The 25,586-nt window shown below is 46.0% G+C and overlaps 2 protein-coding genes across 7 annotated transcripts in view; one reads left to right on the top strand and one right to left on the bottom strand.

Moving 5' to 3' along the window:
• Positions 1 to 222: 222 nt before the first annotated feature.
• On the bottom strand, positions 223 to 3,764 carry LOC121335913. The gene is made up of 3 exons (XM_041404491.1): positions 3,755 to 3,764; positions 2,526 to 2,928; positions 223 to 1,293 (listed from the first exon to the last, which is right to left on the bottom strand). Exons 1-3 carry the CDS (start codon positions 3,762 to 3,764, stop codon positions 1,041 to 1,043), a joined length of 666 nt encoding a protein of 221 aa, XP_041260425.1. The 3' UTR covers positions 223 to 1,040.
• The window catches only part of MEIS1 (Meis homeobox 1), a 107,945-nt gene continuing 85,105 nt past the window's right edge, over positions 2,747 to 25,586 (top strand). Inside the window, exons 1-7 of one of the 6 annotated variants that reach the window (XM_041404250.1) lie at positions 2,747 to 2,872; positions 3,369 to 3,950; positions 5,534 to 5,760; positions 7,347 to 7,488; positions 8,020 to 8,070; positions 8,868 to 8,918; positions 10,321 to 10,467. In XM_041404250.1, coding sequence (XP_041260184.1) covers positions 3,939 to 3,950; positions 5,534 to 5,760; positions 7,347 to 7,488; positions 8,020 to 8,070; positions 8,868 to 8,918; positions 10,321 to 10,467 — 630 coding nt within the window. In that variant the 5' untranslated portion in view covers positions 2,747 to 2,872; positions 3,369 to 3,938. Of the gene's footprint in view, positions 2,873 to 3,103; positions 3,951 to 3,983; positions 4,234 to 5,533; positions 5,761 to 7,346; positions 7,489 to 8,019; positions 8,071 to 8,867; positions 8,919 to 10,320; positions 10,468 to 25,586 lie in introns of those variants that run through there. The other 5 variants (XM_041404251.1, XM_041404253.1, XR_005952634.1 and 2 more) reach the window with 5 other exon arrangements.

Here is a 25,586-nt window from a genome sequence, read left to right on the forward strand (position 1 = left end):
GCGTTCCTGGCTGTAGTTTTCCCGTCTCCCAGTAGACGGCACAACAGCTCAATCCTTGGGATGCAGAGCAGCCCAGCGGCTTTTTTTTTTCTTTTTTTTTCTATTAATTTTTTTTTTTAATTAAGCAGCCACGGTTTTATCCAGCAATTTCTTTTATTGTTATTATTATCTAATTCAACGAGAAGTATAGGAATATCGACAGGAAAGAAAGAGGGTTTGGCATATGCAGGGAATACAGGAGTGCCGGGGGGCGAACGGGCTAAAGGCAGGGATCGTCGCGAACCCCGGCGCGGAGCAGCGTTTCCAAATTAACCCAAATGAACTTGTAGAACCCAAACCGTGCAAGAAAAAACCCTTTCACAACCCCAACACGATGGTGTTACCAGCTCAGGTGTTAGTCTACGGATTTTAGGCTGAAATGTTCTATTTATAATGTGAAGTAGGAAGCGCAAGGCTCAGGTCGGCTCCGCGCTGCCTTGCCCGGGCTACCCCGAGGTGCCACCGCGGGGAAAACCCGGCAGCCGCCGCAACTTTTGTCCCTGAAAGACTCCTTTTGTGTACGGTGCTTTCACTCCAGCCGCCGGCACTGCTGTCACCGTTGAAATCCCGAAAATCCCGGCCAGTAACTCATTTCCCAGTTAATTTTATTTAAGGTGGAAAAAAAAGAAAAAAAAAAAGAAAAAAAAAAAAGATAGCGCTGTTGGAAACTTTTAAGACAACCGTAAATTTTATTAGGAAATATTTTATGAAGCCCTCCATTTAATTGATCAAACCTCTCCATAACTTCTGCAAGCGTCAGGCCCGGCCGTGGGGCAGCGGGCAGCTCCCGTTCCCCGGCCCCGCGGACTCCCGGGGCGCCGGGCGGCCGCGGCAGCCGGGGCCCGAGCTGTGCCGGCGGTGGGCGCAGGGCAGCCCCGGCTGACCTCGGGCTGACTCTCCGCACGGACCCGCCGCTCTTTTGTTTTCTGCATCGGGAGCCAGTAAACAAACCCCCCAAATCCTGGCGCTGCTCTTCATCTGCGCGCTTAAACCCCTCGTTCTTAAACTCCTTTTATCATCACCCGCAGCCCACCCCCCAGCCCGATGTGACCTTTAATAGGCTCGAAACAAGTGCGGGTTTCCCCCCCACCCCCCGTCCCTCTTTCAGCCTTTCCATCAGGCTCTGACTTTTTGGGTATCTCCGCACGTATAGTCCCCCCCTTCCTTATCTGAAGCATTCCTGGATTATCTCCGGGCCGCCTTTCCAATGCTTTCTTCTGCGGTTTCTTGTTTGTTTCGCTCTTCTGGTTGTTCCTATTTCAGTTTTCAAATTTCAGTATTAATGGTGAAAGAGCACACTTGGATGCTAATTCTCCCCCCGTTCCCCCGCCCCCCTCCCCTCCTAAATCCCTGCTAGGAAGGCGGCAGGGAAGCCAGCTAGAAACCATTTGATTGTTCCTAGGTATGACTAATTCTTTCCTTAAGCTGGGAAATTCAGCCTGATTAAAAGCCTCATTTATTATCCGATAAGCAAATGGACCCAGATTCCACCTTGTGGAGGAGGCTTCCTTGCTCCCCAGACGCCTTTTTTTGCCTCAGCTCGGTGGATCCCTTCGCCAAAGGCCCAGCCGCGGTCGGGGGGGGCCGCGCAGCAGCGCGTAGGAGCGCGCAGAGCTCCGCGCTCCGCAGCGAGGCCGCTGCCCGGCCCGCCGCACCCACCAGACTCCCTCGCTCCTTCCTTATTGTTTTTCCCCGTATCCGTATTTCCCCCCGCCCCTCACCCTTTCTACCAGGCGATGGACAAGCTTAAATAGATTCCCGCAAACCAGCAAGTTTTTGGGGGAAACGGAAAAAAAAAAAAAAACCCCAACAAAAAAACCCAAACAGAGTTGCTTTCCTAAAAAGGCGGCTGGGTGAGATGCTGCGCGGGTGCCGCTGCAGCGCAGCGCATCCGCCGCGGCAGGAGTTTACCGGGATAGCGCGGAGTTGGCCGTTTACTTTTTCCCGTTTAATAGATGATTAATTGCTGTCCGGATTAACCCTCTTTTTTTTTTTTTTTTTTTTTTTTTTTCTTCCAGTTTTCTTTCTTTTTTTCTGGCCGGCCTCTCACAGGCGGAGAGGCGAGCTGAGTAGTTCCTCACAGCGAGCCCTAAGAGTAATAACTGTTTGCTAATTGTAAAATCCTTATCCAGGATGAGGTTTGGGCAAACAATTTGTAGGGCTGTAATTACATTGTAAAAGTGTTTCGGGCTGAGTTGCGCTGAATTAAGCTCATAAAGGCCTAGTGGAGACGCTGAAAAAGGGTCTTTTGGGTTTTTTTTTTGTTTGTTTTCTTTTTTTTTTCTTTCATAGTGGGGGGGGGGGGGGGGTGAGAAGAGGAGGAAACGCGTCCCTGGGAGCTGGGTCACAGCCACCCCCTGCAAGGGACCGCTGCGGTGGGGAATGGTTATGGAGCGCCTTTCCCCGGGGAAATCGCCAGAGAAATGAGCCCCACGCGCGTGTCTCGGGTGGGTGGGTGGGGGGCAGTGCATGAAAACGGCTCTTACCTGAGAGGTCTGGATTTCTCTCGCCGGGATAAAAAGCCGGTCCTAGCGGAAAAGGGGCGGGAAGGGGGGGGATCGAAACGCGTTTCCCCGAAGTTTGAGACGTGGCGGCGGGGGCCGAGCTGCTGCCCGCCGCACCCGGCGGTCCGGCAGCAGAGGAGCAGCGTCCCGTCTGTCCCGGGGGATTTACCAGAGGACCCCCCCGTCACTCCCCGTTCCCCCAGCAGCTCAGTCCGCTGTACCGCGGGCTCTCCGTCTCCCGCCCCGCTGCCCGGGCGGAAGATGCGATAGTGTCGGGGCAGCTGACCCCGCAAGCGCCCGCTCGGGGCTCGGCGCAGCCCGGCCCGCAGGTAGGGGAGGAAGGGGCACTGCGAGTTCTCCGCTCCCAGGCCGGGGGCCGGCGGGGCTGCGGGGAGGGATGGCTGTGCTTTTGAACGCAAGGGAGCGGACCCCCGGCTCGGCGGATGGAGGCAGCGGCGGGGGGGATCGCCCCGCGCAGGACAGCGCGCCGGCGAAGCTCGGCGGAGGGGATGGGGATAGGGATGGGGATAAGGACGGGGACGGGCCGCGCCCGGCCCGCCTCCGCCAGCCTCGCCCGGCGGCCGCGCAGGGGCAGAGCGAGCCGGCGCCGGCGAGGAATTAGGAGCGATCCGAGGAGGAGCGAAAAAAAAAAGCCCCCCATCATCATCATCATCATCATAATAACCATAATAAAAGGAGAGCCGGCGCGTTAGAGAGCCTTTTTAATTTTTAATTTTTTCCCCCTCCTTCTCCTCTTCCCTCGATTTAAATTTTTTTTTCTTTTTTTTCTGAATTTTTTTTTTTTTTTTTTTTTTTTTGGGTGAGCGCACTCGAAAATTAACATTCGCGGTGTCCTGCGCGGTGGGAGCACACGCAGCGGATCATCATCAGTCATTCACCACCTTGACAACCTCGCCTGTGATTGACAGCCGGAGTGGCAAAAAGCCATGAGACTTGGTAGTTGGGTTTGAGGGGCACTTTAAAAAAAAAAAAAAAAAAAAAAGGAGAGAGAGAGAGAGAGAAAAAAAAAAACTGATTTGGGGACTTTATATTTGCTTTCGCCCCGCTGCTGTCTTGGAAACGAGAGGGGGAGAGTAAGAGAGAGAGACAGGGAGAGAGGGAAGAAAGAAAGAAAAAAGAAGGAAGGAAGGAGGGAGAGTTGGTTTTTTTTTTCTTCTAAATTTTTTTCTCCTTTTTTAATGCTGAGTTACCGTATCGCATCGCTGAGATCCAGCAAGCCGAAGATTTTACTCGTTTGCTTCCATTGCTGGAGACGCTAAGGGATTTTTGCCTTTTTTTGGGGGTGAGGGGGGGGAACTTCGTGTTTCTTTCTTTTCACACTGGCCTTAAAGAGGATATATTAGAAGTTGAAGTAGGAAGGGAGCAAGCAGGCCGATGGCGCAAAGGGTACGTATGATTAAAAAAAAATGGATTTCAAATGTGAAATAATATTGAAACGTGGCTGACAGAGACGCTGCAAAAAAAGTTTCTTTTTTTTTTTTCTTTTTTTTTTCTCCCCCTCCTTTCTGGAGTAGGGGCACAAAGCGGTGTCCTGCAGCGGGAGGATTTATCAGTTGTACTTGTAGGCTTTAAACCTGTGTATATTGCTGTTTTCTTGATTCTTTTACTCCCCATCCCGGAGCTCTCAGGGAAGAGGCAAGCTTTCTATACATTAATGACATGCAGGCATGTAAGTGAATATGTCCGAGCCTCTGTATTTGTTGGTTTTGTAGCTCTAGTCCTACCAATGTCTTTTTTAATATTACCAGTGCTTGAAATATTTGAATGTGTGCATGTCTTTGAGCATTTTGCTGTGTTAGTGATGATATACCGCTTCACTTTCAGAAGATAAGTTCTGGCTGGGAGTAAGCACAACTTTTTTTTTTTTCCCTTCTTTTGCCTGCTTTTTTACTCAATCCTCTTTATTTTTATTTTATTTTTTAAATGTATTCTGTCCCAAAAGGTGCAGTGCAGAGGGCAAACTCCCCCCACTCTTTTAGAAAGAAAGTGACTTTAATTTGAATTGGAGGTTACCAGCATTCACTGCCATGTGTATTGTTGTTTCTATTTTGGGTGCGATCCCCATTTTTTTTTCTTTTCTTCTAACTACCTCCTAAATTGGAGTTTTGAGAAAAAAAACAAATCAGCTGTAGTCGGGTGAACAGGGATTTGGGGAAGGAGAAAAGCCCTGGAAAGACGTTTTCTTGCCTAATTTGCCTGCCGCCGTCCGAGAACTGGTTGGGAAAGAAAGTTCCTCTGCTGACAACTTGCCTTTTACTCTTTCGGTCCAAGCAAGTGTCAGGGATCTTTAAAAGTGTTTATTCACACCTTCGCTTTTAATAGATGAAAAGTGGCCGTTTCCCCCGCTGCCTGGGAACCGCGGTAGCTTTCGGTCCTTAATCTTTAACAAAGAAAACCCTTAAAAAAAAAAAAAAAAAAAAAAAGGCATTCCCAAAATCCCGAGAGCCCGGGCGAACGTTTCCAGCTTTTCGGCTTTAAAAGTTGTGTTCGCGTGGAATTGCTGGAAACCCGCAAATCGCTCCTTCTCTTTTTTGGTTTTGTTTTGTTTACCGCTGCTGAAGTTTTTGCATCCTCGCTGGGTGAGGTACCTGACTTCTTATCAGCGGGAAAAAGTTTAGCGGAGGGAAATTTGGATTCCGGGAACCGCTTCCATTCACGGGGTGGGTGGGGGGGCGGGGGCTGGAGAACTTTGGGGATGGGGATTGGGGTGGGGTTTTTTCCCCACTTTTATTTATTTTATTATTATTATTACTAATATCGCTGTTGTTGTTGTTGTTTCTCCTCCGCCCCAGACTCGGAGGGCTGCGGGCCGGAGCAGCCCAGCCCCTCTGCTCCCTCCCCAGCGCCGGCGCGGCGGAGCCCGGGCGCGCTCGGGGGGGATCGCGGCTCATCCCCGGGGGGGGGGACAGGGCAGCGGAGCCGCTGCCCCCGCCTCCCCCTGACGCCTCTCTGCTCTCTCTGCCCCGCAGTACGACGAGCTGCCCCACTACGGCGGCATGGAGGGGGTGGGCATCCCCACCACCATGTACGGGGACCCCCACGGCGCCCGCCCCATGCAGCCCGTGCACCACCTGAACCACGGGCCGCCGCTGCACTCGCACCAGTACCCGCACGCCGCCCACGCCAACGCCATGCCCCCCGCCATGGGCGCCTCCGTCAACGACGCCCTCAAGAGAGATAAAGATGCCATCTACGGGTGGGTGCCGCGCAGGGCTCCGCGCAAGCTGCGCGGGATGGAGCGGGGGGCAGCGCGGGGAGGGCAAGGGCGGGATGCGGAGCGCTGCGCGGAAAAGGGCCGCGCTCTTAATTTTGTGTCGGTGCTGTTTTGGGAGGCGGGGGGGGACGGGGTTGGGGTCCCCCCCCGGCACGGGGAGCAGCGTGGGCTCGGGGAAAAAGGAGCTTGCTGGAGGGGCGGCAGATCACCGGGGGAGGAGGAGGAGGAGCAGGCGGAAAATAATATTCCCAGGGCACAACCTGCGCCCGGTGGTAAATCTGTGCACGGAGTTTTGGAGCAGGGAGAGTTTGGAGAGCTTTGCCCAACTTTCCACCTTATTTGTCTTTCCTTGCGCTGAGAGAACTCAAGATCTGCTTCTCTCAAGACTTTTTATTTTTAAATTTTCTTTTAATTTTCTTTTTTTCCCCCCAAATCTTTTATCCGACAGCTTTGAATGTTTCTCAATGTGGCAACTTGTAAAGCAGTTTCTAGGCCGTTGAGATGGGAGCTGACGGGGTTATTACACTGGGCGCAGATGCTTTTAAAATGTATCTGCTCAGCTGGAGTTTGAAGGGAAGTTTAAGGAGCCTTCAAAAATCACTCTCAGGACAGTGAGGAGAAGGGGGAGGAAAATAAAATTCGTAGAGTTCGGTTTCTCTATCGGTTTATCAGAAATCTGAAGGGTTGGTTAAAAGTCGGTGGTGTACGGTACCCAGAGGGGAAAAAAATAGGTATGAAGCCCTGGGAGAAAAAAAAAAAAACAAACTCCCTGTTATAAATATACGTATATATACGTGTGTGTGCGCCCACGCTTATTTATTTATTTAAATTATTAAACGGGCGAGGGAACCAGATGCACACGCTGCCTTTCTCTCGGGGAGGCTTTCCAGGCTGGGATTGCCCAGGAGCACCTGGCTTCCCCCGCGGGTCGGCGGCTGCGGAGCCCCCGGGGGGCGGAGGGCCGGGCAGGCCGGAGGGAGCCAGCCCGGCTTGGCCAGTGGGTCGGAGCTCTGCTGGGTGCGTTTAAGGGCTTTTTCTCCTATCTTTTTTTTTTTTTTTTTTTTTTTTTCATTTTTTTTGGGATTCTTTCTTTTTATGCTTTTCTGTTGGTTTGGGTTTGTTTTTTTCCCCCCTTTCGCTCCCAGCAAGTCCTCCAGCAGAAAGCGGGAATTAAAAGCATGAGAGGCAGAAGTGTATGCCCAGGGATTTTAATTTTTTCCTATTTTTTTTTTTTTTCTTCCTAAAGACAAGGAAAGTTAATTCAAAATGGCTGCTGGAACCGGCTTGGGTTTTATTCTTGGCTTGTCCTAAGGTTGTATTAACAATATCTGTGGCCAGGCAGTGCCGAAAGGCCGGGGAGATGCCGGGCTGCCGGCTGTGGGAAGGGGCCGGGACGCTGCGGGAGGCGGCGGGGGGTGCCGGAGCCCCATCTGTGGGTGCCCCCTTCCCCATGCACGCTGCTGTGGGACTAACTATTGTTGTGTTTGGGGTTTTTTTTTCTTTTTTTTTTTGTTTCGTTATGATATTTTCCCCCCCTCTGTGTGTGTGACTATTGTATTTTCTTTCAGACACCCCCTGTTCCCTCTTTTAGCACTGATTTTTGAGAAATGTGAATTAGCTACATGCACACCCAGGGAGCCCGGGGTAGCGGGAGGCGATGTTTGCTCCTCTGAGTCTTTCAATGAAGACATAGCAGTGTTCGCCAAACAGGTCAGCAAAAAACGGGTTGAAAACAGTAAAAAAAAAAAAAAAAAAAAAAAAAAAAGAGGGAAAAAAAAACGTATCGAGAAAAACAAGTCTCTGTTGAGATAAAGATGCGCGTTTCCCCCTCCCCCCTCTCTTACTGAAAGAGGCATAAAAACCAAAACAGAAAAATCCCCAAAACCCCAACCAAAACAAATCACGAGGAAAAAAAAAATCAGGAAATCTCGGCATTTACTACCCCCCTTGAAAAATGGGTAAAGTGGAGCGGTCTGTGCCCGGCCGGGAGTTTCGCTGCGCGGCTCCCGGGAGCCGGGACGGGCTCTGCCGGGGAAGCTCCATAGGTATTTTTCAGTGTATTTGATTCACTTGCTCAAGTGTTTGGCTGATGTACTAAATCCAGCAGTCAGGGCTTTGCACGGAAGGTTACATAATGGACCCGACAGTGTAATGAAGCAAGAAATAATAACGTCTGCTTTTTCGGCTTCCATATTTCAAATAATTTTTATTATTATTTTTTTCCCCCTTTCTTACATTTAGATCCGAGCAGAGAAACCCCTCTTTTCCTCTAATCCCGAACTGGATAACTTGGTAAGAGTTAACACTTCTTCCTCTCCCCACCCTCCCTTCCCTTCCCATTTATTTATTATTTTTTTTTAAACTTCTGTGTCATCTGGAGAGATGGTTTGGTGGTGCTAAATTGAAAATTTCTCACGTGGATTTTTAAAAATTATAATTGTTACAATGATTACTTTTATATTTACAAGTAAACATGGTGTGGTAATTGCTTGGAAGTAAAAAATCCCATAAGGATATATATAAAGGAAAACCCCATCCAAAGAGGAGCTGGCGGGCTTGATGGTGAGCTTGCCTGCCCAAGAAGAGTGTGGATTTATCTCCACTCTAACCAGCCCCTCCATGCACCTTTTAAGCAGCTCGATGGGAAACAGAGAGGATTACAATCGCTGGAGATGCACCAGTGGCAAATTCACTGAAAATGAGGTCGTTTCTCTCTTTCTTTCCTTCCCCCGTTAAGGATAAATATTTTGCCTCCACTGTAGGAGTCCTGCACCCGCTTTCACAAAGCGAGGAGCCAATGGTGGTGTTTAGAGGGTTGTTTCTTTTTTTTTTAAGAAATGTTTATGATCCGTATAATTCAGTTGCTTCGTTGCAATTGGGATTTTTTTTTTTTTGTTAACTCTAGGTCGCTTCTCGTTAAACAGCGCACAAAGCCACCGCTATTAAATTTTAGTGTTATTGCTATAAATCAAAACAACTTTTTATTTACTAGAGAAAAGTCAAGCTACAAAGTGTGGCCGAGGTGGCTGTGGGAAATATCCTCAAATCCAGGAATGAGATTAATGCTTGTGTTGTTTGTGTCTTTGCAGATGATTCAAGCCATACAAGTATTAAGGTTTCATCTGTTGGAATTAGAGAAGGTAATTTTTGTCTCTCTCTCTCCCTCTACCTTCCCCCCCCCCCCCCCCCCCCTTCTTCCTCCTCCGTTTCAGTACTGCTGAAGTTCAGGCTTCTGGTAAATTTGCATAAATGTCTTTCTTTCTGGTAATTAGTGTCAAGACCAATCTTGGCGTCCATTTCTCTTCGCAGTTTAATTACAATTTCAGCCTCTAAAACCGAGCTCTCGAACGCCCAGGCCTTGTGTTCATTGTAATACTTTGCTGGCTTTGTATAAATAGTTGCAGTTCTGTGGTGCCGCAGATGAGATTCGAAATGGTTAGTTCAGTCAAGCCCCTGAAATTGTGATTAAAAAAAAATAGATACTGTTTTTTCTTGATGATGGTGAAGAAGAGACTTTAGTTGCAGTTAGTTTTAAGGGGGAATTTTTTTTTTTTTTAAGAGCCATCTGCAGGTCAGGCTCAGGTCGTGGATTGTCCTGTAACATTTTGCAGAGACAAAGCAGAGTTGATAGTTCTGTCTGTCTCTTGTTCCTGGGAATATTGTACACCTCCGAGCAGAAGAAAGAGATTGCAGCCTGAGCGCAGGATTTTTTTGTTGGCTGTTTTAGAAATCTTAGGAGGGAGAATGCTAATTTCTAAGCAGGCGGTGTCATCTGAGCTCATGTTAAATTGGAAGTGTGCTCTGGGTTTCCTGAGGATTTTTTACGTGTCATTGATAGCTGGCCTAGAAGAGAATTCCCTTTCTCCTAAAAATAAACATTTTGAGAGGTTTTTAAATAGTTGAAAAGTTTCTCGTGAGCCTCAGTCACTTTATCTAACCATAAGTGTCAGGTTGTTCTCGCTCTACCAAAATGTGTTAAAATCTGCCCATTAATAAAGGCGGCTCAGGTACAAGTCTATCAGAGCAACTGGGGATTTCAGGGCATGGATGCCTATAATGTATTTCAGCCCAGTGCATGTGGATTTTTTTTTAATCCTTTTTTCTATCCTCATACCCCTTTGGAAAGGGTTTATGATGAAATAACTGGATGAAATTAAATAGTTTACCTTAAATGTCACCCATGCAGGTCACCTCTCTAATGGCCACAGCTCCGGGAGCAGATGAATTTAACACGGGTGTTGAATATGTTGTAGCCTGTGAATCATCTTGTCACTGTCAATTTTCTGGGATATCTCTATTTTGCGAGAAAAGAAAGTTATTCCTAATTCTGGATGCGTCTAGAGGTCTCAGGGGGATAATTGCAGTGTGTTTCCCCTATTTAGGACTTTTGATGTCACAGGGGCGAAGGGGGGAGACTGGTTGCACTTGTCAATTTTACTTATGTATTCCTGATTATATTTTCTTCCTTTTTTTCCCCCCTCTCTTCTTTCTTTTTCTATTTTCTTCTTTCTTTTTTTTTTTTTAACCTCTGTAATAATGTAGGTACACGAATTATGTGACAATTTCTGCCACCGGTATATTAGCTGTTTGAAAGGAAAAATGCCTATCGATTTGGTCATAGACGATAGAGAGGGCGGATCAAAATCGGACAGTGAAGACATAACAAGATCAGCAAATCTAACGGATCAGGTATGATCTCGCCAACGTCGCACAACGCTAAAATTTGTATGCAGATCGCTTGCTGGGTCACTACGCCTCCTTTTATTATTTGCATATGATTAAGTCCCTTTTAGATAAATTTCCATCGAAATGAAAATTTTTGAATAATGTGGCTATTATTGCTTCATTAAGGCTTGCTCCCAGATTCGACCTGGTGAGATGAGCTTGTAAAAGCATCGCCTGCAAACTCGACCTGTTTCTTGTCGCTTTTAATTTTTGTCTTTATTTTATTTACCCTTTCCAATAATAGAAGTGGTATCTGTGAATCACTGGCTTCTTGGTAGCTCAGAGAAGGAAGGGCTGGAGTCGTTGACCAAAATAATAATAAAATCCGAGATAGGTGGTCCAGAGAAGACAGAGAGGGTTTGAAATCTAGCAAATACTGGCTATTTTCTTCCCGTCTCTACGGTTCATTAGTCCGTCTTGTCAGTTTTCCTTGGCCGAACGCTTTTAGACTTGAGTGAACATTGCTTTGTGCACGCCTGCCTGCTGCAAACGCGCCCATTTTATTTTACTTAATAGGGAAAAAAAAAGGAGAAAATAAAATGGGATTCAGGTTTTAAATTCTTTTCCTTGATCTTTTAAGTTTTCAAGCCCTCTCTTTAAAAAATAAATATAGTCAAAGCCAAGCCAGCAAAGCCTCGCGTGGCTGTGACGGTTGTCCAGGTTTTGTTTGGGATGGTTCAGACCTTTAATGTCGGCTGCAGCGGGGTGGGAAATGCGGGTGAGCTGAGTGGGGAGAGCTGGCTATCCCCTCTCCCATCCCTCCTCCTTCCACTGGGTGCAGACTGGGGTCCTTGCCTTTTCATGGGAGCACTTGGGGCTAATGCAGAAAGTGCCCAGATCTCAGTTAAGCTCCTGGATGATGGTAGTGACTGAGATTTGGCTTTTACTCGAGTTGGGTGAAACGGTGGGGTTTTCGCGGTCTGTTTGTTTGCTCTGAACCGAGGGGTAGCAGCGCTTTGCCTGTGAGAGAGGGGACCTCAAGCACACGCGTGAAAAAGAAATCCCTGGTGAAACCCCTCAAGTTATTTCTTCTTTTTGATCAGCTATGTAAATATAGTGTTAGGAGTGATCTGCTCCTGACTCTGGAGGTTTCCTTTTGTTCAAGCAAGGCGCAGCCAAGCAGACAGGAGTTTCCTCAGCTGCTTTGCTGTTATCACTGGCACTGTCAGCTGGGAGTTATTTTATAGATTACCGACATAAAGGTGTGTTGCATTGCAGTGTGGGCAGTATCTGAAATATTTTCTCCTATCTGCCAAAGGCTGTGGGTTTGTGACAGGGGAGGCAGGCTTGAAGGAAGGCATGAACTTTTAGAAAGGGGTTTATGTGCACATAGGTAGGTCGTTTTGAAGGGTTTTTTTTGATTTTGCTGTACAGGGGAAAAGCTTGGCAGAGTGGATGGAGGGTGGTGTGGCAGGGTGGTGTGGCAGCATCCTCACCACCCGGGGCTGGTGAGGATGCTCCCAGGAATCGCCAGCCCCATGCAGTGCCTTAGAGCGAGGGAAGCCCTCCTGCCAGGGTCTAGCTGAGGGAAGCTCGGCTCGCTGATGTTGAATAAAAATTGTAATCCAACAAGTCTAACTAGAAAATGGGTTTCTAAAAGCTCTGGAGTGCTGGGTACATAAAGCTATTTGAGCAAATTACAAGAATTGCTCAGGGGCACGAATGAAATCAACACTTTAATTGCCTCCAAAATGAAGATTTATACCCCATTTTCCCAACGAATCATTATTTTATTAAAGTGAAAGCTAAAGAAATAGAGCTGCAGTTTTGGGGTTGTTGGGGGTCGGTGTGTTTCTCCACCACCCCGCGCCCCCCGTTTTGTTGCCCGGAGCGCGGACGCTGCGCCGTGCCCTCTCCCGCTGCGCGGGCCCGGCCCCGGCAAGCCCGGCTTGTGCGAGCGCTGCCCCGGGGCGCTGCGGGCAGCGGGGCGCGCAGCCCCCACCTACCCCTCCGCGCCCGCGGAGCTGCGCGGGGAGCGGGGCTTTGCTTCCCACGTTGAAGGGGAGAGGTGCAAAAGTGCGCTTTTCCCCCCTCCCCTTCCCCGGGCGATGGGGCGGCGGATGAAGCCCGCGGAGATCGGGGTGTTTACCCGGGGATGCGCAATCCCCCGCGCCCTCCGGTAAACTCCGGTGCCGAAGCCGGCCCCGGCGCGGCCGGCAGTATCGGGGCCCTAATGGTTCAATAATAAGGTGTTGAGTGCTGGTCGCCGGGGCGGCTAATTAGGATGTGACTGCGCAGGGCGCGTTTATGGCTGCGCGGCCGTGGGATGCGCGGGCGCGCAGGGCCGGGCGGTGGGAGCGAGGGGCTGGCTCCGGGCGTGGGGCCCCCCGCCTGCCCACGGCTCTGCTTGGAGAGTAGTAAAAGAGTAAGTATGTAAAAGCTTTTATTATGGATTTAATTACATTTTCTTATATTGTGGTAGTAAAGGTTACAGTTAACAGGGTGTTTTTTTCTTTTAATTTATTGGTTTCCCCTTATTTATTCTTTCCCTAAAGGCCCCTCAAAGGCAGTGCCTTTAAGTCCCCCCGGTTAATAGAAAGCAATGACACTAATGCTAGATTTTGCAAAGTAAAGCCCTATAACACTAACCATTGTTCAGTGATTTAACCAGCTCAGTGGCACTAGGTCACTAAAATAGCATCCTTCTCCCACGGGCTCGACCCCACTGCCTGCCAGGGTGAGACCTGCAGAGTTGGTGTTTACCGTCACAGCTGCACAAGTACGAGGCAGGAGTCCGGGCTTTTTGCTGGGGAGAGTTGAACTCAAAATCATCCAGACCCCGGGACTTAAAAAAACCTAGCTGAAGAATTGAAGTCATCCTCAAAAGTTTCAAAATAAACCTTTTTTAATCATTAGCTTTTCAAACATTTGCATGTTTAAATTTTCAGTGTTTGTCAGAGCCCAGAAAGATTTAGAACACAGCTGTTCTGTGATGTGTCTGGGAAAACTCCCTCTGATTAAAAAAAAAAAAGCCCAAAGACTGCCTGTAGTCTGACAAGAGAAATTCAGTTTCGTAGGTAATCCTGAACTATTACTGTGGGGCTGCTTTTTTGAAACCACATCACCTTGGCACCCAGGTGCTCTAGTCCAAACTGTAAAATTCTCCTACTAGACTACAAGAAAACCTTTAGAAAGTTCTTTAAGGAAAACATGGTACAAAGTACCCACCACATTCAAGTAAAATGTGTTAGCTGTGTAAGATAGATTTTATAGGGACAAAACAGTATTGTTCTTACTGAAAATAAACTTGTTGAGCCTGTCCACAGTAGCATTGCTTGACAAAAATTGCGATTTAATAATGCACAAGCCAATTACAGATGCAGAAACTTTTAAAGGCAAATCGGCGAAGAGCCAAATTCCTATAGGAACTATGAGGGAAATGATCAAAAAATGAACATGAAATAAGACTTCCTGCAAGAAGGTCCATAATTCAACATTATTTGACTCCACTGTCAGGGAAATTGTTGAAGGATAGTAAACCGATACTGGAGTCTCAGTCATTTTTGTTACAGTCTTAAATGTTTGCAACTGTGACATTTTAGATGGCCCTTCTTGGGTGATAATATATCACATATATACACAGGTATATAATAAAGCAACACCTCTATTTATGTTGCAATAGATTTTATTTTAATGTGTGCAGTTGTGGAGTTGCTGTAACAAAAATGCAGATAGACAGCACCTTTTTTTTTAATGGAACAATTACTTAAAATATGTTCTTTACAAAGAAAGAATCATAAACTGGAATCCAATATAAAACATAGCTGAAAGTGGTAGAGTTGTTCAGGGCATCGACCGGTTACAACTAGACTTAACTTTCCAAATTCTGAAATATATTAGCTCTACCTTGTAGCCAATACAACAATAGTGCCTTAGGGAAAAAATTACTGAGAAATACTATTTTACTTTGGGACTTCTTCACAGGTACTTTCAAACCATATATGATTTTAAAGAGGAGAGCTAAAAATATTGCTGCCTTTAGTATATGTGCTCCCATATTGGAGGAACAGGCATCAAAATAATAGATGTGGTGCAGAGGGTGCAAGGTAGAATTCATTTCTGCATAATAAAAGAGTTACAGCAAAGTACGACTCTGAGGATGACCAATAAAATAATGCTTAAAAGACTCAAAATTTAATTTTCTTCCTCTGACTGTCACTTTGAGCCAGTGAATCCTTTTTTGTTTGTTTTCGAGTAATATTTATTATTTTTCGCTGTGATATTTAGAAGCTGTTACCATGTCCCAGTTTGGCAGGCTATTTATGTGAAGATAGCATACGTTAATTTCTGTTCCAGACATGTTTTCATCTGATACACTGTGGCTGAAATTGTATTAGCAAAATAAGATTTTCTTTGCTCTCCATTTCTTTAAGTGAGTAAATACATTGTTGCGTAGACATAAGATTGAATATATGTTCTTTAGTTTATGATTTCAGTTAATGAATCCTTGGGGTTCTTTTTTGTTTTTTAATCATTCAAGATCCCAAAAGGGGCCATCCTTACAGCTGGGTGCCTTCCTGAAGTTGCATGCTCAGGCATAATTTCCATGTAAAGTTTTCCATACTGAAGTTAGCTCTTGTTGTAAAGGATAGTTTAATTCCTGGATTTTTGGGGGAATTCTTTTAACATCAGGCCTGACAGAGCTGAGTTTAAAGCCCAGTTAACCTCAGAATTGATCCTAAACATTTGCAAGTGTATCCCAAGGCATTCCTGTAAGCCAGAGCTCGCCGTGTCTGCATTAGGGACTGTAGATTGTTATTTTGGGGCAACTTGGAGGCTTGAAAGTTATGAAAAAATGAGTTTTACCTTAAGTTTAACCTTTATGGCTGAGGGTTTGAGTTTTTCTATGGCTGCTGGTCCGCAGGTAGCAATAAAGGTAATGGGCTCTGCATGAAGAAGGGTTACTGCAGCCCCGCATGGGCAATGTTAGACCTTGAAAAAATCAGATTATATTGCTCTCAATCAAAATGAGTAAGTGTACATCATGCTGATAAATACTACTTCAAAAAGCACTAAAAATCCGGCACAGCTTCTTTAAATTAGGGAATCTTTTGTTTTGTTTTGCATTTCTGCATTTGGGGTTTTTTGGTCATGTGAGCATGCAGTTAGGATCTATCTTGTGTAATCTAAACAAGTTTAAGAAAATAAAGAGGAGAGTTGTTTCTGGTCAGGAACATTTTTGAAGGTTTCTGGAATTGTTTCCTGGTGAGGGTTGTGCGAGAGGAGAGACCAGGGTGCGCTGCAGTGTCACCTCACGGCCTTGGTGTTCCACCTTCTTCTCCACATGCTCTGTTTATCAGAGCAGGCTTTGACTTACACGGCAAATTGGGAATAATTAGTGGTTATATTTTAATTTTTTTCTGCAGTTGCAGCAATATTTGGAGAGGGGGGTAGCTCTAAGAGAGCACAAGTTTTGTGTTTGGCCTTCTTTGAGTGTATTTACGCCGCTGATTAACAGCTCCATATGTAACCCACCGCCGATACTCTGTAATGCGTCTGGAATAAAGCTTCTCTGCAGTTCCTTCAGCTCCTCTTTGGCCTGCTTAGTGTGGTTGCCTTTTCACTTTCACTTATTTTTGCCCTTTGAGATGTAGCCTGGAGCATACGTGAGAGCAGAATTCCATCAGGCCGGTGTCCTCAGTATTCCCTTTTTTTCATTTAGATGAGATCCCTGGAAAGCTTCAGTCCCTCAGCAGTGGCGGTGATGGCTTGGTCTCTGTTAGCGAGAGGGCTGCTGGCACAGGGGAACCCCATTGCCCCTGAGAGCTCAACTCCTTCAGTTACCTCTCTGGTTGCTGCTGTCACGGGTTAATTTATTTATTTTTGGTAAATGCATAGGCAAGACGTAAAGAGCGATGTGGAAATTTCAGGCTCACGTGAGTCATTGTGCGTACGAAAGCGATAGCGCAGGCAGCAAGTGGTTTCTGGAGGTTATTATGTTTTGGAAAAGGGAGTCTGAGATTTGTCGTAGATGTCTGGGGAAATGCTGAAAATTTAAATATTGGTGAGGTGAATTAAAAAAAAAAAAAGTGGGTTTGCCCTGTTGACGAAGGGTCTGTTTGCAATTTAAAAACCAAAAGAGATTTAAGAGTTATAATACAGAGACTGCCATTTTCTTGTGAACTTGCAGGGCATGGAGAAGGTGGGATGGATTTTTGCCCAAATTTGGCCTCTTCTATTGGCAGCAGGATGGACTGCTGAAAGTTATGGTGTCTTATTGTTTTGCAAATGGTTTTTATTTTGCGAGCATCTTTAAATCCAGGCCATTGAAGAAATGTTTCCTCCCTGCCCGCGTCAGAGGTTATACGTAAGTCATCCATGAGTTTTGGGGATCAATAAAGGGATAACTGTGAAAGGCAATGGCCCATAACACACGGGGAGTGGGATGAGTTGATCTAATGTTCCCTGCCTGGCCTCAAAACTCGATGAATCTCTGGGTTTGTCCACACAAGGACACTCAGGAGAGGTAAGACAAATTGATTGGGTGTAAAATTAAAGTGCATTAGTTAAAGTGCATTGGACTATTGTGTGGATGCTCTCATTCAGAAGTAAAGTGGCCTTAGTTCACTTTAGCCTAATCCCCTTTGGAGTAGGCCACTTTTCTTTTGAATGAGAACATCCACATTAACTTTTAGTTAATTCGTCTTTCCCGAGCGAGCGTCCTGGCGGCCTCGTGCCCGACGCTCTGGAGAGGCTGTGCCGGCCGGGCGCTGGCTCCCCGCGAGCTTTAGGTAAGCTTTTCATTAGGCATATTTCATCCCCACAGCAGCACTTAGCTGCTGGCGCCGTCACCGCCCCAGCCGGGGCTCCGCACCCTCCTCTCCTCCTGCTCCCGCAGCTCTAGAGCGATGTTGTCGTTAACGCTGCCTGGGAAAGAAACTGGAAAGTTTTGTGGTGGCAGGGATTTGGGGAAGGATCCGGCTGAGGTGATGGGGACAAGGGCTCGGCCAGGCTGTGAGGCAGGGGGAGGGTGATTTGGGCATTGTGCTTCCCAGGTGAATTTGGCATCAGGCTGACATGCTCCTTACATAGATAGTTTCTTCCCTCTCCAGTGGTAAGTAATTTTTTAAAGACAGTGAAGAAATATAGGTTAACTTTTTTCGGCTGATATTTCCAATAAGAAAGCCAAGATTGAATATTAGCCTGTAGAATAGCTAGTTCACCTGGTGGAAAAAAAAATGGTAAGATCATTTTGGAGCTGTTTTATATTCTTTCTTGAAGTTCACTGAGCCTGAGTTTCTGTTAGAGATATTTTCAGGTGTCTTCTAGAGCTTATAAGTAACCTATTTATTTACTTTTTACTGACTCGGCCATGTGTGCCTACGCTGTGGCATGTCACACGCTTGCCATTGCCCCTTTCATTCATAATAAAATTTACAAGGCTTCTTGCATTAGTAAGCAATTTGCTATTGGAGCCTTTCCTAGAAATACAGAATTCTATTTCACCAAAGTATTGTGTTTCCTCTTCAATCAGTACTGAGGTGAGCCGTTTTCTCAAGGACTCTCCAGGCATCTATATGATATTCCCACTTGGGCAGATGATCTCCAAAACTGCATTACCTTGTTCTTCATCCTGAAGAGCCATTGCAGTAAATTAAAATTCTCTTATTAGCATTGCTGGACTTTGAATTTGGCCAGTTATTTTTGTTTGCAGCTCGGCTTTCTTTTTATTCTGTTTTTTTTTTTTTTTTTTTTTTTTTTTTAAGTTGGTTTTTTTAATATAAAACAAATATGCATCCAAACCTTTTTGCTGAAGTAAACTGGCCAACAATAAGAGAGGTAATTATTTATTTGCTTAAAAGAACTGCCCGTTTTAACTTCAGAAGTACTGACTCAGAGTAAAGCAACAGCTGATGCCATCACAGGCAGTGTACTGTATTCAAACAGCTGTACAAAATGCAAAGCTGCAGTATTAATCCTGCCATTCACAGTTTATTTAAGTTTTTCAAGCTTCTCTCATATGGGCATGGCATCAATGCCTAATTATGCCTCCATTAGGGTTACTGGGCCCTTAATACAGAAAATTATTGTATTTAAACTTTGGAAAGCTGCATCAATGTAATGTAAGAGTCTTGCAGCTGGCACACATTCTGGGAAGGAAAACTTTACCTTGTAATTTTCTTTTCATTCATTTGGCCTTTAGGTTTTGGTCCAGTTTTGTTGCTGAGGTCGGACCATTGCTGGTGTCTTTTACACCGGCTTTAAATAGTTCCATTTAAGTCTGTGTAGCTGTCAGGAGAAGGGAGGGTAAGAGCAGACTTAAAACCCCATGGCTTTGTTGGGGTGCAGGGCTACAAGTGTCTGTGCAAGTAGAAATGGTAGAACCTATTGTCTCATGGGTGTTTTGGCCTGCACTGAACCTGGGCCAGGTCTGTCAGTGCAAGATGGGTTTGATCTGTGGACATGAAATTCCTGAGCCGTGGTAGGACTGGTGGTACCTGTTGCATTGGGTGGGGTGTGCAGGGAAGCCCCTGGCCTCAGCTGGGATATCACCTGCTTGCTGGTGCTCAGCAGCAACCCGAGGCGTGTGCTCTCACGTGAAGGTCAGTGGCTACTTGCTGTTATTTGGATTAATCTGGTGAGCTAAGCATTAACCATGGCCAACACCTTGCTAGAAGCCTTGGGGGGGACACAAATGCTGCAGACTTAGTAAGCGGCACTTTGGTTTTAGGCTTGAGCCAGTGTAGGGCACTCTTCTTCTTGGGGCGCAGTCACAGAGATACTTTGGTTCCTGGGCTCCTACACTTGCACCTGCATCATGGAGTTAGCTTGCATAGGTAGAGTTGGCCAAATATTTTGGTGAGGGGAGTGTCCCAGTGGCTTACAATTTATAAATTTTCTCTTGTGTACCGTTGTGCAGCATTACAGGGAAGTAGTGTCACTGCTGTGTTGTGGTGATGGGTGCAGCCATGTCACCACGAGGTAATTTGAAGTCATGGCTTTGCTCATGCTCACACAGACATTTTGGGCAGCGCTTGACATGGACAGGGGTTCCCTAGCTGAGTGGCACCACTGGGCATACTGTGACAGGAGGGTGACAGGGAGAGAAGCTTTCCAAACATGCGTGAGTCAGTGGCAGGCAGCTTCTCGTCATTTCCCGATATTTTCATGGATGCTTGGGATGAGATTCTCATGTGCACTGGTGGCAGCTTAGGCACTATGCTTGAGCTGTTCCCTCCTTTACCCCTCTGCCTAGAGGATTTTGCAGCTGTGTTACCCCTGGAGGCTCCTGGCCCTCCTCCCTGTTGTGCAACCAGTTTTACTGGCGTGGCTTCCACCTACTGTGGGAGCGTCGTTGTGCTTTCCCCATGTCTGTGAGGCCCATGGCAGTGTTTCGTGGCACAGCTATGTAGAAAAAGCAGGGTATGTACAGATGTGTCTTGCTATATTAATCTAACTCCTGTGAGGAATCTCTTTTTCATTACTATTTTCTGTAAAGCCAGAGTGATGGTATGCACATGACTAGTATGTGCAGGGAGGATTAATTTTGTTCTTAAATGCACATGTGCTCGTCGAGCTGACGTTCAGCCCTCAGTGACAAGTGTTGGAGAGATCCTTTGAGTGAGAAGTGATACAGCAATGCTGGAGGGGCAGGGGTGGGGAATGCTGTTCTAATGAAAGTGTGAGGCAGGAGGGGAGATGCGAATTCTCTTCCCAGGTCTGTTGCTGAGGTTCTGGAGCGAGACAATTAGGTGCTTGTGAGCTGAGATTTTCTACTTCTCCTTTTTCTTGTGGTCAGGTAGGGTTTATATCTTAATTTATATGATCTATGCTATCATCTAGTGATAGCAAGGTATATATAGAAGACATTTAAGAATGAACTGTGATATGTTATAGTAATTTTATCACTCTGTGAATAATTTGAAGAAAATGTTACCAAGAAAGCAAAATGTTTCTGTTTGGTGTCATGGGAAATCACTATGCTGAATTGGAAGGCTGACGGTAAATTTTGCTTTTGGTGGCTTTATGCTTTCGTTTTGGCCTCCTCTGCTATTTTCCACTAATTAGCATTTTAAAAAAGTATTTAAAAGAGGACGGGAATAAACTGAAGCTCTGGATGGAATAGGTAGCAGTGCTGCTGGTGTCTTCTGCAGAAGGAGCAGAGCTGTGGGATTGACTGGAAACATTTGTGAGGTGGTGGCCTGTCCCGAGGTCTGCCTGGCCTGAGGCACGGATCCATGTGGGGCCATGCCGTGAGCCCTGTGCTGCTGCAGGCACCACTGGGTACTCCCAAAGCTCCCTGGGAGGTGCAGCAGGACCACACAGACCTCTCAGCCCAGCATTTTGTGTGACTCTGGCAGCTAGCTGTACTTCCAAGCCGTCCCTCAATGAGCGGGTGGAGGCCTCAGGGAGCCACGGCCACCTCAGCCTGGCAAACCAGCCCTGGAGCTCACCGGCCTCTGGCTCCCGCAGCCGGGGCTCGGTGTGTTTTGTGGCTGCTGGCTCGCTGGCATGTGGCTCGCAGAGCCGAGCTGTGCGGCCACGCTGCAGATTTGGCTTGTTGTGAAATGGGAGAAAGTGGAGGAGCTGCTCTGCGGACGGGTTTGGCCATGAGCGTTGGAAAATGTGAATCATGGGGATTCCAGTTTTAAGCCTTCTGGAGATAACGGGCAGCACGTACTGGAGTGCGTGACTTACAGAGGGCCTTAAAAAACAAGGCGGTGCCCTCAAGATTAAGCAAACATTTTATAATCAGGAACACATTTTATACCTAACACGGGCTTTGCAGGTATCACATCCATCCAGACAGAAAGGTGTAGCTGGAGCAAAGCTAATTATACTGCAATTTAATTTTGGTGTTGAACAACAATGCAAGGCGCGCGAGCTCTTGAATCCTGCGAACAGTGTGCCGTAATCAAAATATGCTGACTCCGAATGGCGTCTGTTGTCAGTTAGCTAAAAAAACCATTTGATATTTGTGACGCAAACTCAGGGTTTTTGCTTGCGATGGAGCTGGAAGGAAGCATGGCTGTTGGAGAGCAAGGCCTGTGCTTGTGCCTTCCCTTCCTAAGAAGCCCCACTTGTGCTGATGGGATGTTGGAAGTCAGAGCCTGCATTTAAGTAATGCAAAAAAGTTTGCAGCAGGTGCCCCAATGGGTTAATTTTTGTCTTCCTGAAAGGTATCATCTCTAAAAATCTGTAAGGGGAATGCTTGGAGATGTAATTTTGCTGTAAGTAAACCTTTGCTGAGTCCAGATGTTCAGGATGGAGAGCACATCTTTCTGCAGCACTGATTCCCCTGACGCTGCCTGCTGGGACCCTGGTGGGACAGAAGGGAGAGGGTGGGAAAAGTTGAGGTTGAGGTCTCCCTCCTGCCAGAAGTCTGTCTGGGTAGGCCAGTTTTGGAACCTCAGCCAGTCATCTGACAGCCTGTGCTGTCTCATTTGTACCTGAGCATCTGGCAGATCCCCTTCTAAATGACTTTTAACACATAAACGCAATAAAGGGAAGGGACGGCAGGCTCTCATTTTCAGGCTAAATGGCTAGACACTTTTCCTGTTTACACCTTTGGAGGAATCATTACATGAAATATTGAACAGGAAACTCTTATTTGTCTCTGAAGACCTTTTTCCCTGTCTAGAAAGATGTGGAAAATTCTCCAGTCTTATTAAATGTAGTAGAAGCCAAGGAGGACTAACACACCTCAAGGACTTGCACACCAGGTTGCTGGATATAGCGATATTGTTTGGGGCTGACTTTGTGCATGTTTCTGCATGATATGTAAACTTTAAAAAAAAAAAAATCTATGTGGAGCAGTGATTTTTATCTCCTGACTGCAAAGCTGTGTTTTCTTGTGTCAGAAAAGGGCCCGGGATTAATGCTGTCTAGTGATATGCCTCTTATCAAAGGGAGGAGACAGGTTTACAATGCCGGATTGCTCTAAATAGAAAGTACTAGTCAATGTTTGTTGTATGGGAGACAAAAACCCTGCATCACCATCAGCTGGCTCAGTTAACCTGGTCAGGCAGTGTTTACTGTTGAGCTGGGATTAAAAAAAAAAAAAAAGCAATGTTAAGGTCCACTGTGATTGAGGCTGTTGCTGTTTAGGTGTCCATCAAGGCTACCATGTGCAGCAACCTCCGGTGCAAGAAGCAAACCCTGAAGTCTGTGTGTCTAAAAGCTGTTTGCTTTTCTTATTGCCAGAAGTTTTCTTGGGCGCTTTTAGAGCCCTTTCTCAAAGAAAAGTCCATCTCCCCAGGCTGTCCCCCCTGGGAGGACCTTGGAGATGACTTCCCAAGTGCAGCAGGTTTGATTTAAGCATAGGCAGAAGGTGTTGGAGCTGTGCTTCTGACAGAATGCAGCCCAGGCTGGGGGGGCCTCTGCATAGCTGTGAACACGTGCAGCCCTGTGTGCACACAAACATGCACAAATGGGGTTTTTTAAAGTCTTGCCCCTGCAGAGTTGACAGGGCTTTGGTGCCTTCTGGAAGAGAGGAGCTGTGGTTTTTCTCCTTCCTCTTTGTCTTTATGTCCCGCCCAGCCTTGATGATCTCCATTTCATTCTCCTTTATTTTTTGTGGTTTATGTTTGCTGCTTCTAATTATTCTTTTTCCTTTGGAAAGCACTATCACCCTGTCCTTTTGCACTCACGTTTTCCATTCATCCTGTTTAGGACTATCAGGCTCTTTCCCTTCCTCTCCCTGCCATGGTCTCTTTTCCTCCATGCTTTCAGGGCAAGGAGAGAGTCAGAAGGCTATGCTGACTCTCCCTGTCTCCCTGGGTACACAGTTGTGCACCCCACACCTGGGTAGGGTCAGCACTGAGGCACGACAGCAGAGCTAATGGAGAGCACTGGTGTTGTTGGGTGGATCTTGGTTTGGCGACCTTTGACAGTGTGCAGTATTAGTTGTACCTCTGGTCCCTTCAAGTAAAATCCTGGCCTTGAGAAAATCAATGGCAAAGGTCCTGTTTATTTCCAGTTTTCTATCCTCTCCGGTATTCACGTTGATACCCACTCTTGTTCCTTTTATCTATTTGTCTCCTGTGTTGCGTGCATAAGGACAGCTTATATCTTATTTTTCCTATGCAGCTGCGAAGAGTTAGAGAAGAGTCTTACCCTCACTTGCAATAAGGGGAAACTAAAGATAGAAAGCTTATGACTTTTCTGGGGCTAGGAAGGGAATCCAGGTCAGGGCTGAGACTTCCATGCAGAGTTTTTTCTGCTTTTTAGTTCGCCAGGCCTTGCCTCCTCTAACACTGCAAAGGTTTCCATCTGTGCACAAGTCACCCTCGCTGTTCTGCTTAGTTGCAGGCGGAGTTATCGCCTGCCTGTCATTTCAACGACCTTATTTCTCTAGAAATTTCCCTTATATCCCTTGGAACACCGTTCATTCCATCTGAACCCAATCTTTGTGCCTTTGGTGTTGTTCTATTAAAAATAACTCACCTTTGAATCAAAGCTGCGTGAAGCAGATTATGCAAGAGTTGTTGGCATTAAAAAGCATCTATTTTTAGCATTTTGAAGTTTCTACATGTATGATTTATTCTGACTCTCTTGGTTTTGGTTGTATTGGATATGGTCTCCCCAGTTGGTTTTGGCAGGCTGGGAAGTGGGATTGCTATGAGCCTTGGTTAGTCCCACTAGGAGATGTTCAGGTGGCAAAGCAATAAGTGGGTCCTCTCAGAAACTGAAGTTAGTAATGTGTCTGGATTTCATTGTCCCCAAAATCCCAAACTGGTCTAGTGGAAGGTGTCCTGGCCCATGGAAAGGGGTTAGAACTAAATGATTTTTAAGGTTCCTTCCAGCACAAACCATTCCCTAATTCTATGTTTGTATAAACAATAGTGTAAAATCTAGGAAATATATGGCATTATATTTTCTGTATTATAAAGGTGTATTTTTAATCCTCTACAACAATTAGTATCCATCCTATGGATTATACACTTATGGTATTAAGCAGCACTATTGAATGTTTTGCCCAAGTGAGTTTGGGGACATCAGTACGGCCAACAACCAGGAGGATAAACTGTGTAAAAAGTAGATCCTTGACAAATAGGTGGGTTATGTTTGTAGGAGGAGATGGATGCCATAACTTAATGAATCAGCCCCCACTTTTTCTTCAAGTTCATGTCTGTACTCAGCACAACTATTTCCCAACATGGTGGGTCACTACCTCATCGTCATGCAGCTGAAAATTTTTAAAAGGTAGGAGTTAAGAAAATCAGAAGAAGACATCAAAATAGCACATTACTTTTTTTCGTGATGAATAGGTATTTCATTTAGAAAAAGAAAATAAGATAGTACTTCAGAAGAAGAACAATAAACCCAAATTATGCTGACCAATTGCTGGCAGCAGCTCTGTTCCTCCAGGGCAAGGGAATGAAAGATTATACCTGCAGCCAATTCTCTGGTAGCCTGGAGGAGTGAAGGTTTGTGCAACAGGTAAAGGAATTAGCTGTTCCTCATCTCCAGTTGTTAACACAAACACAGATGAGCCCACAAGAGGGCTGTGCTCACAAAACTTTTGAGAAGATATATATCAAAAGATGCTGAGTACAATTTTTATCACCTGTAATAGAAAGTAATTTATTTTATTCATGTACTTATGGCAAACCTTTGGTTCCTTGGCCAGAAGCTTTTCTTTCCCTTTCATGTGCTTGATGCTGAAAAAAATCAGTTTTATTCTTTAATATAAGCAGAAGGCAATGGTTTCTCCCATTTTGTATTAATGTTACATTGTGTTAGCTAACTAATGTTAACTAATCCAGCTGTTCTTGCATTGGAATAATAAGTATATGCAATGATATTTATATATGATGCAAAATATCCAGTTTAACCATTAGCCAAATAATTTTGTCTGTATCTTTATTGTTTATAAAGGCTTGATGTTCACCACAGTGCAAGTCAATAACTGCTTTGGAGGCCTCAATCAAATGTGCTCCTCCTTTTGATGGGGCAGTTGCACTGGGACTTGCTGGGGCTTGTGCTTTTCAGCCCAGCATATCCCACAGGTGGATGAAGCACCTCATAATGGTCACAGGAGGCAATTGGTCCTTCTGGAATTGTTTAAATACACAAATTTTTGTTATTTCCTTTTCTTCTTTTTCTTCCTTTCTTTTTTTCTTTTTTTTCCCTGCTTATAC

This window comes from Onychostruthus taczanowskii, unplaced genomic scaffold (genome assembly GCF_017590055.1).
Source record: "Onychostruthus taczanowskii isolate IOZ18803 unplaced genomic scaffold, ASM1759005v1 scaffold21, whole genome shotgun sequence".
Classification (NCBI taxonomy): Eukaryota; Metazoa; Chordata; class Aves; order Passeriformes; family Passeridae; genus Onychostruthus; species Onychostruthus taczanowskii.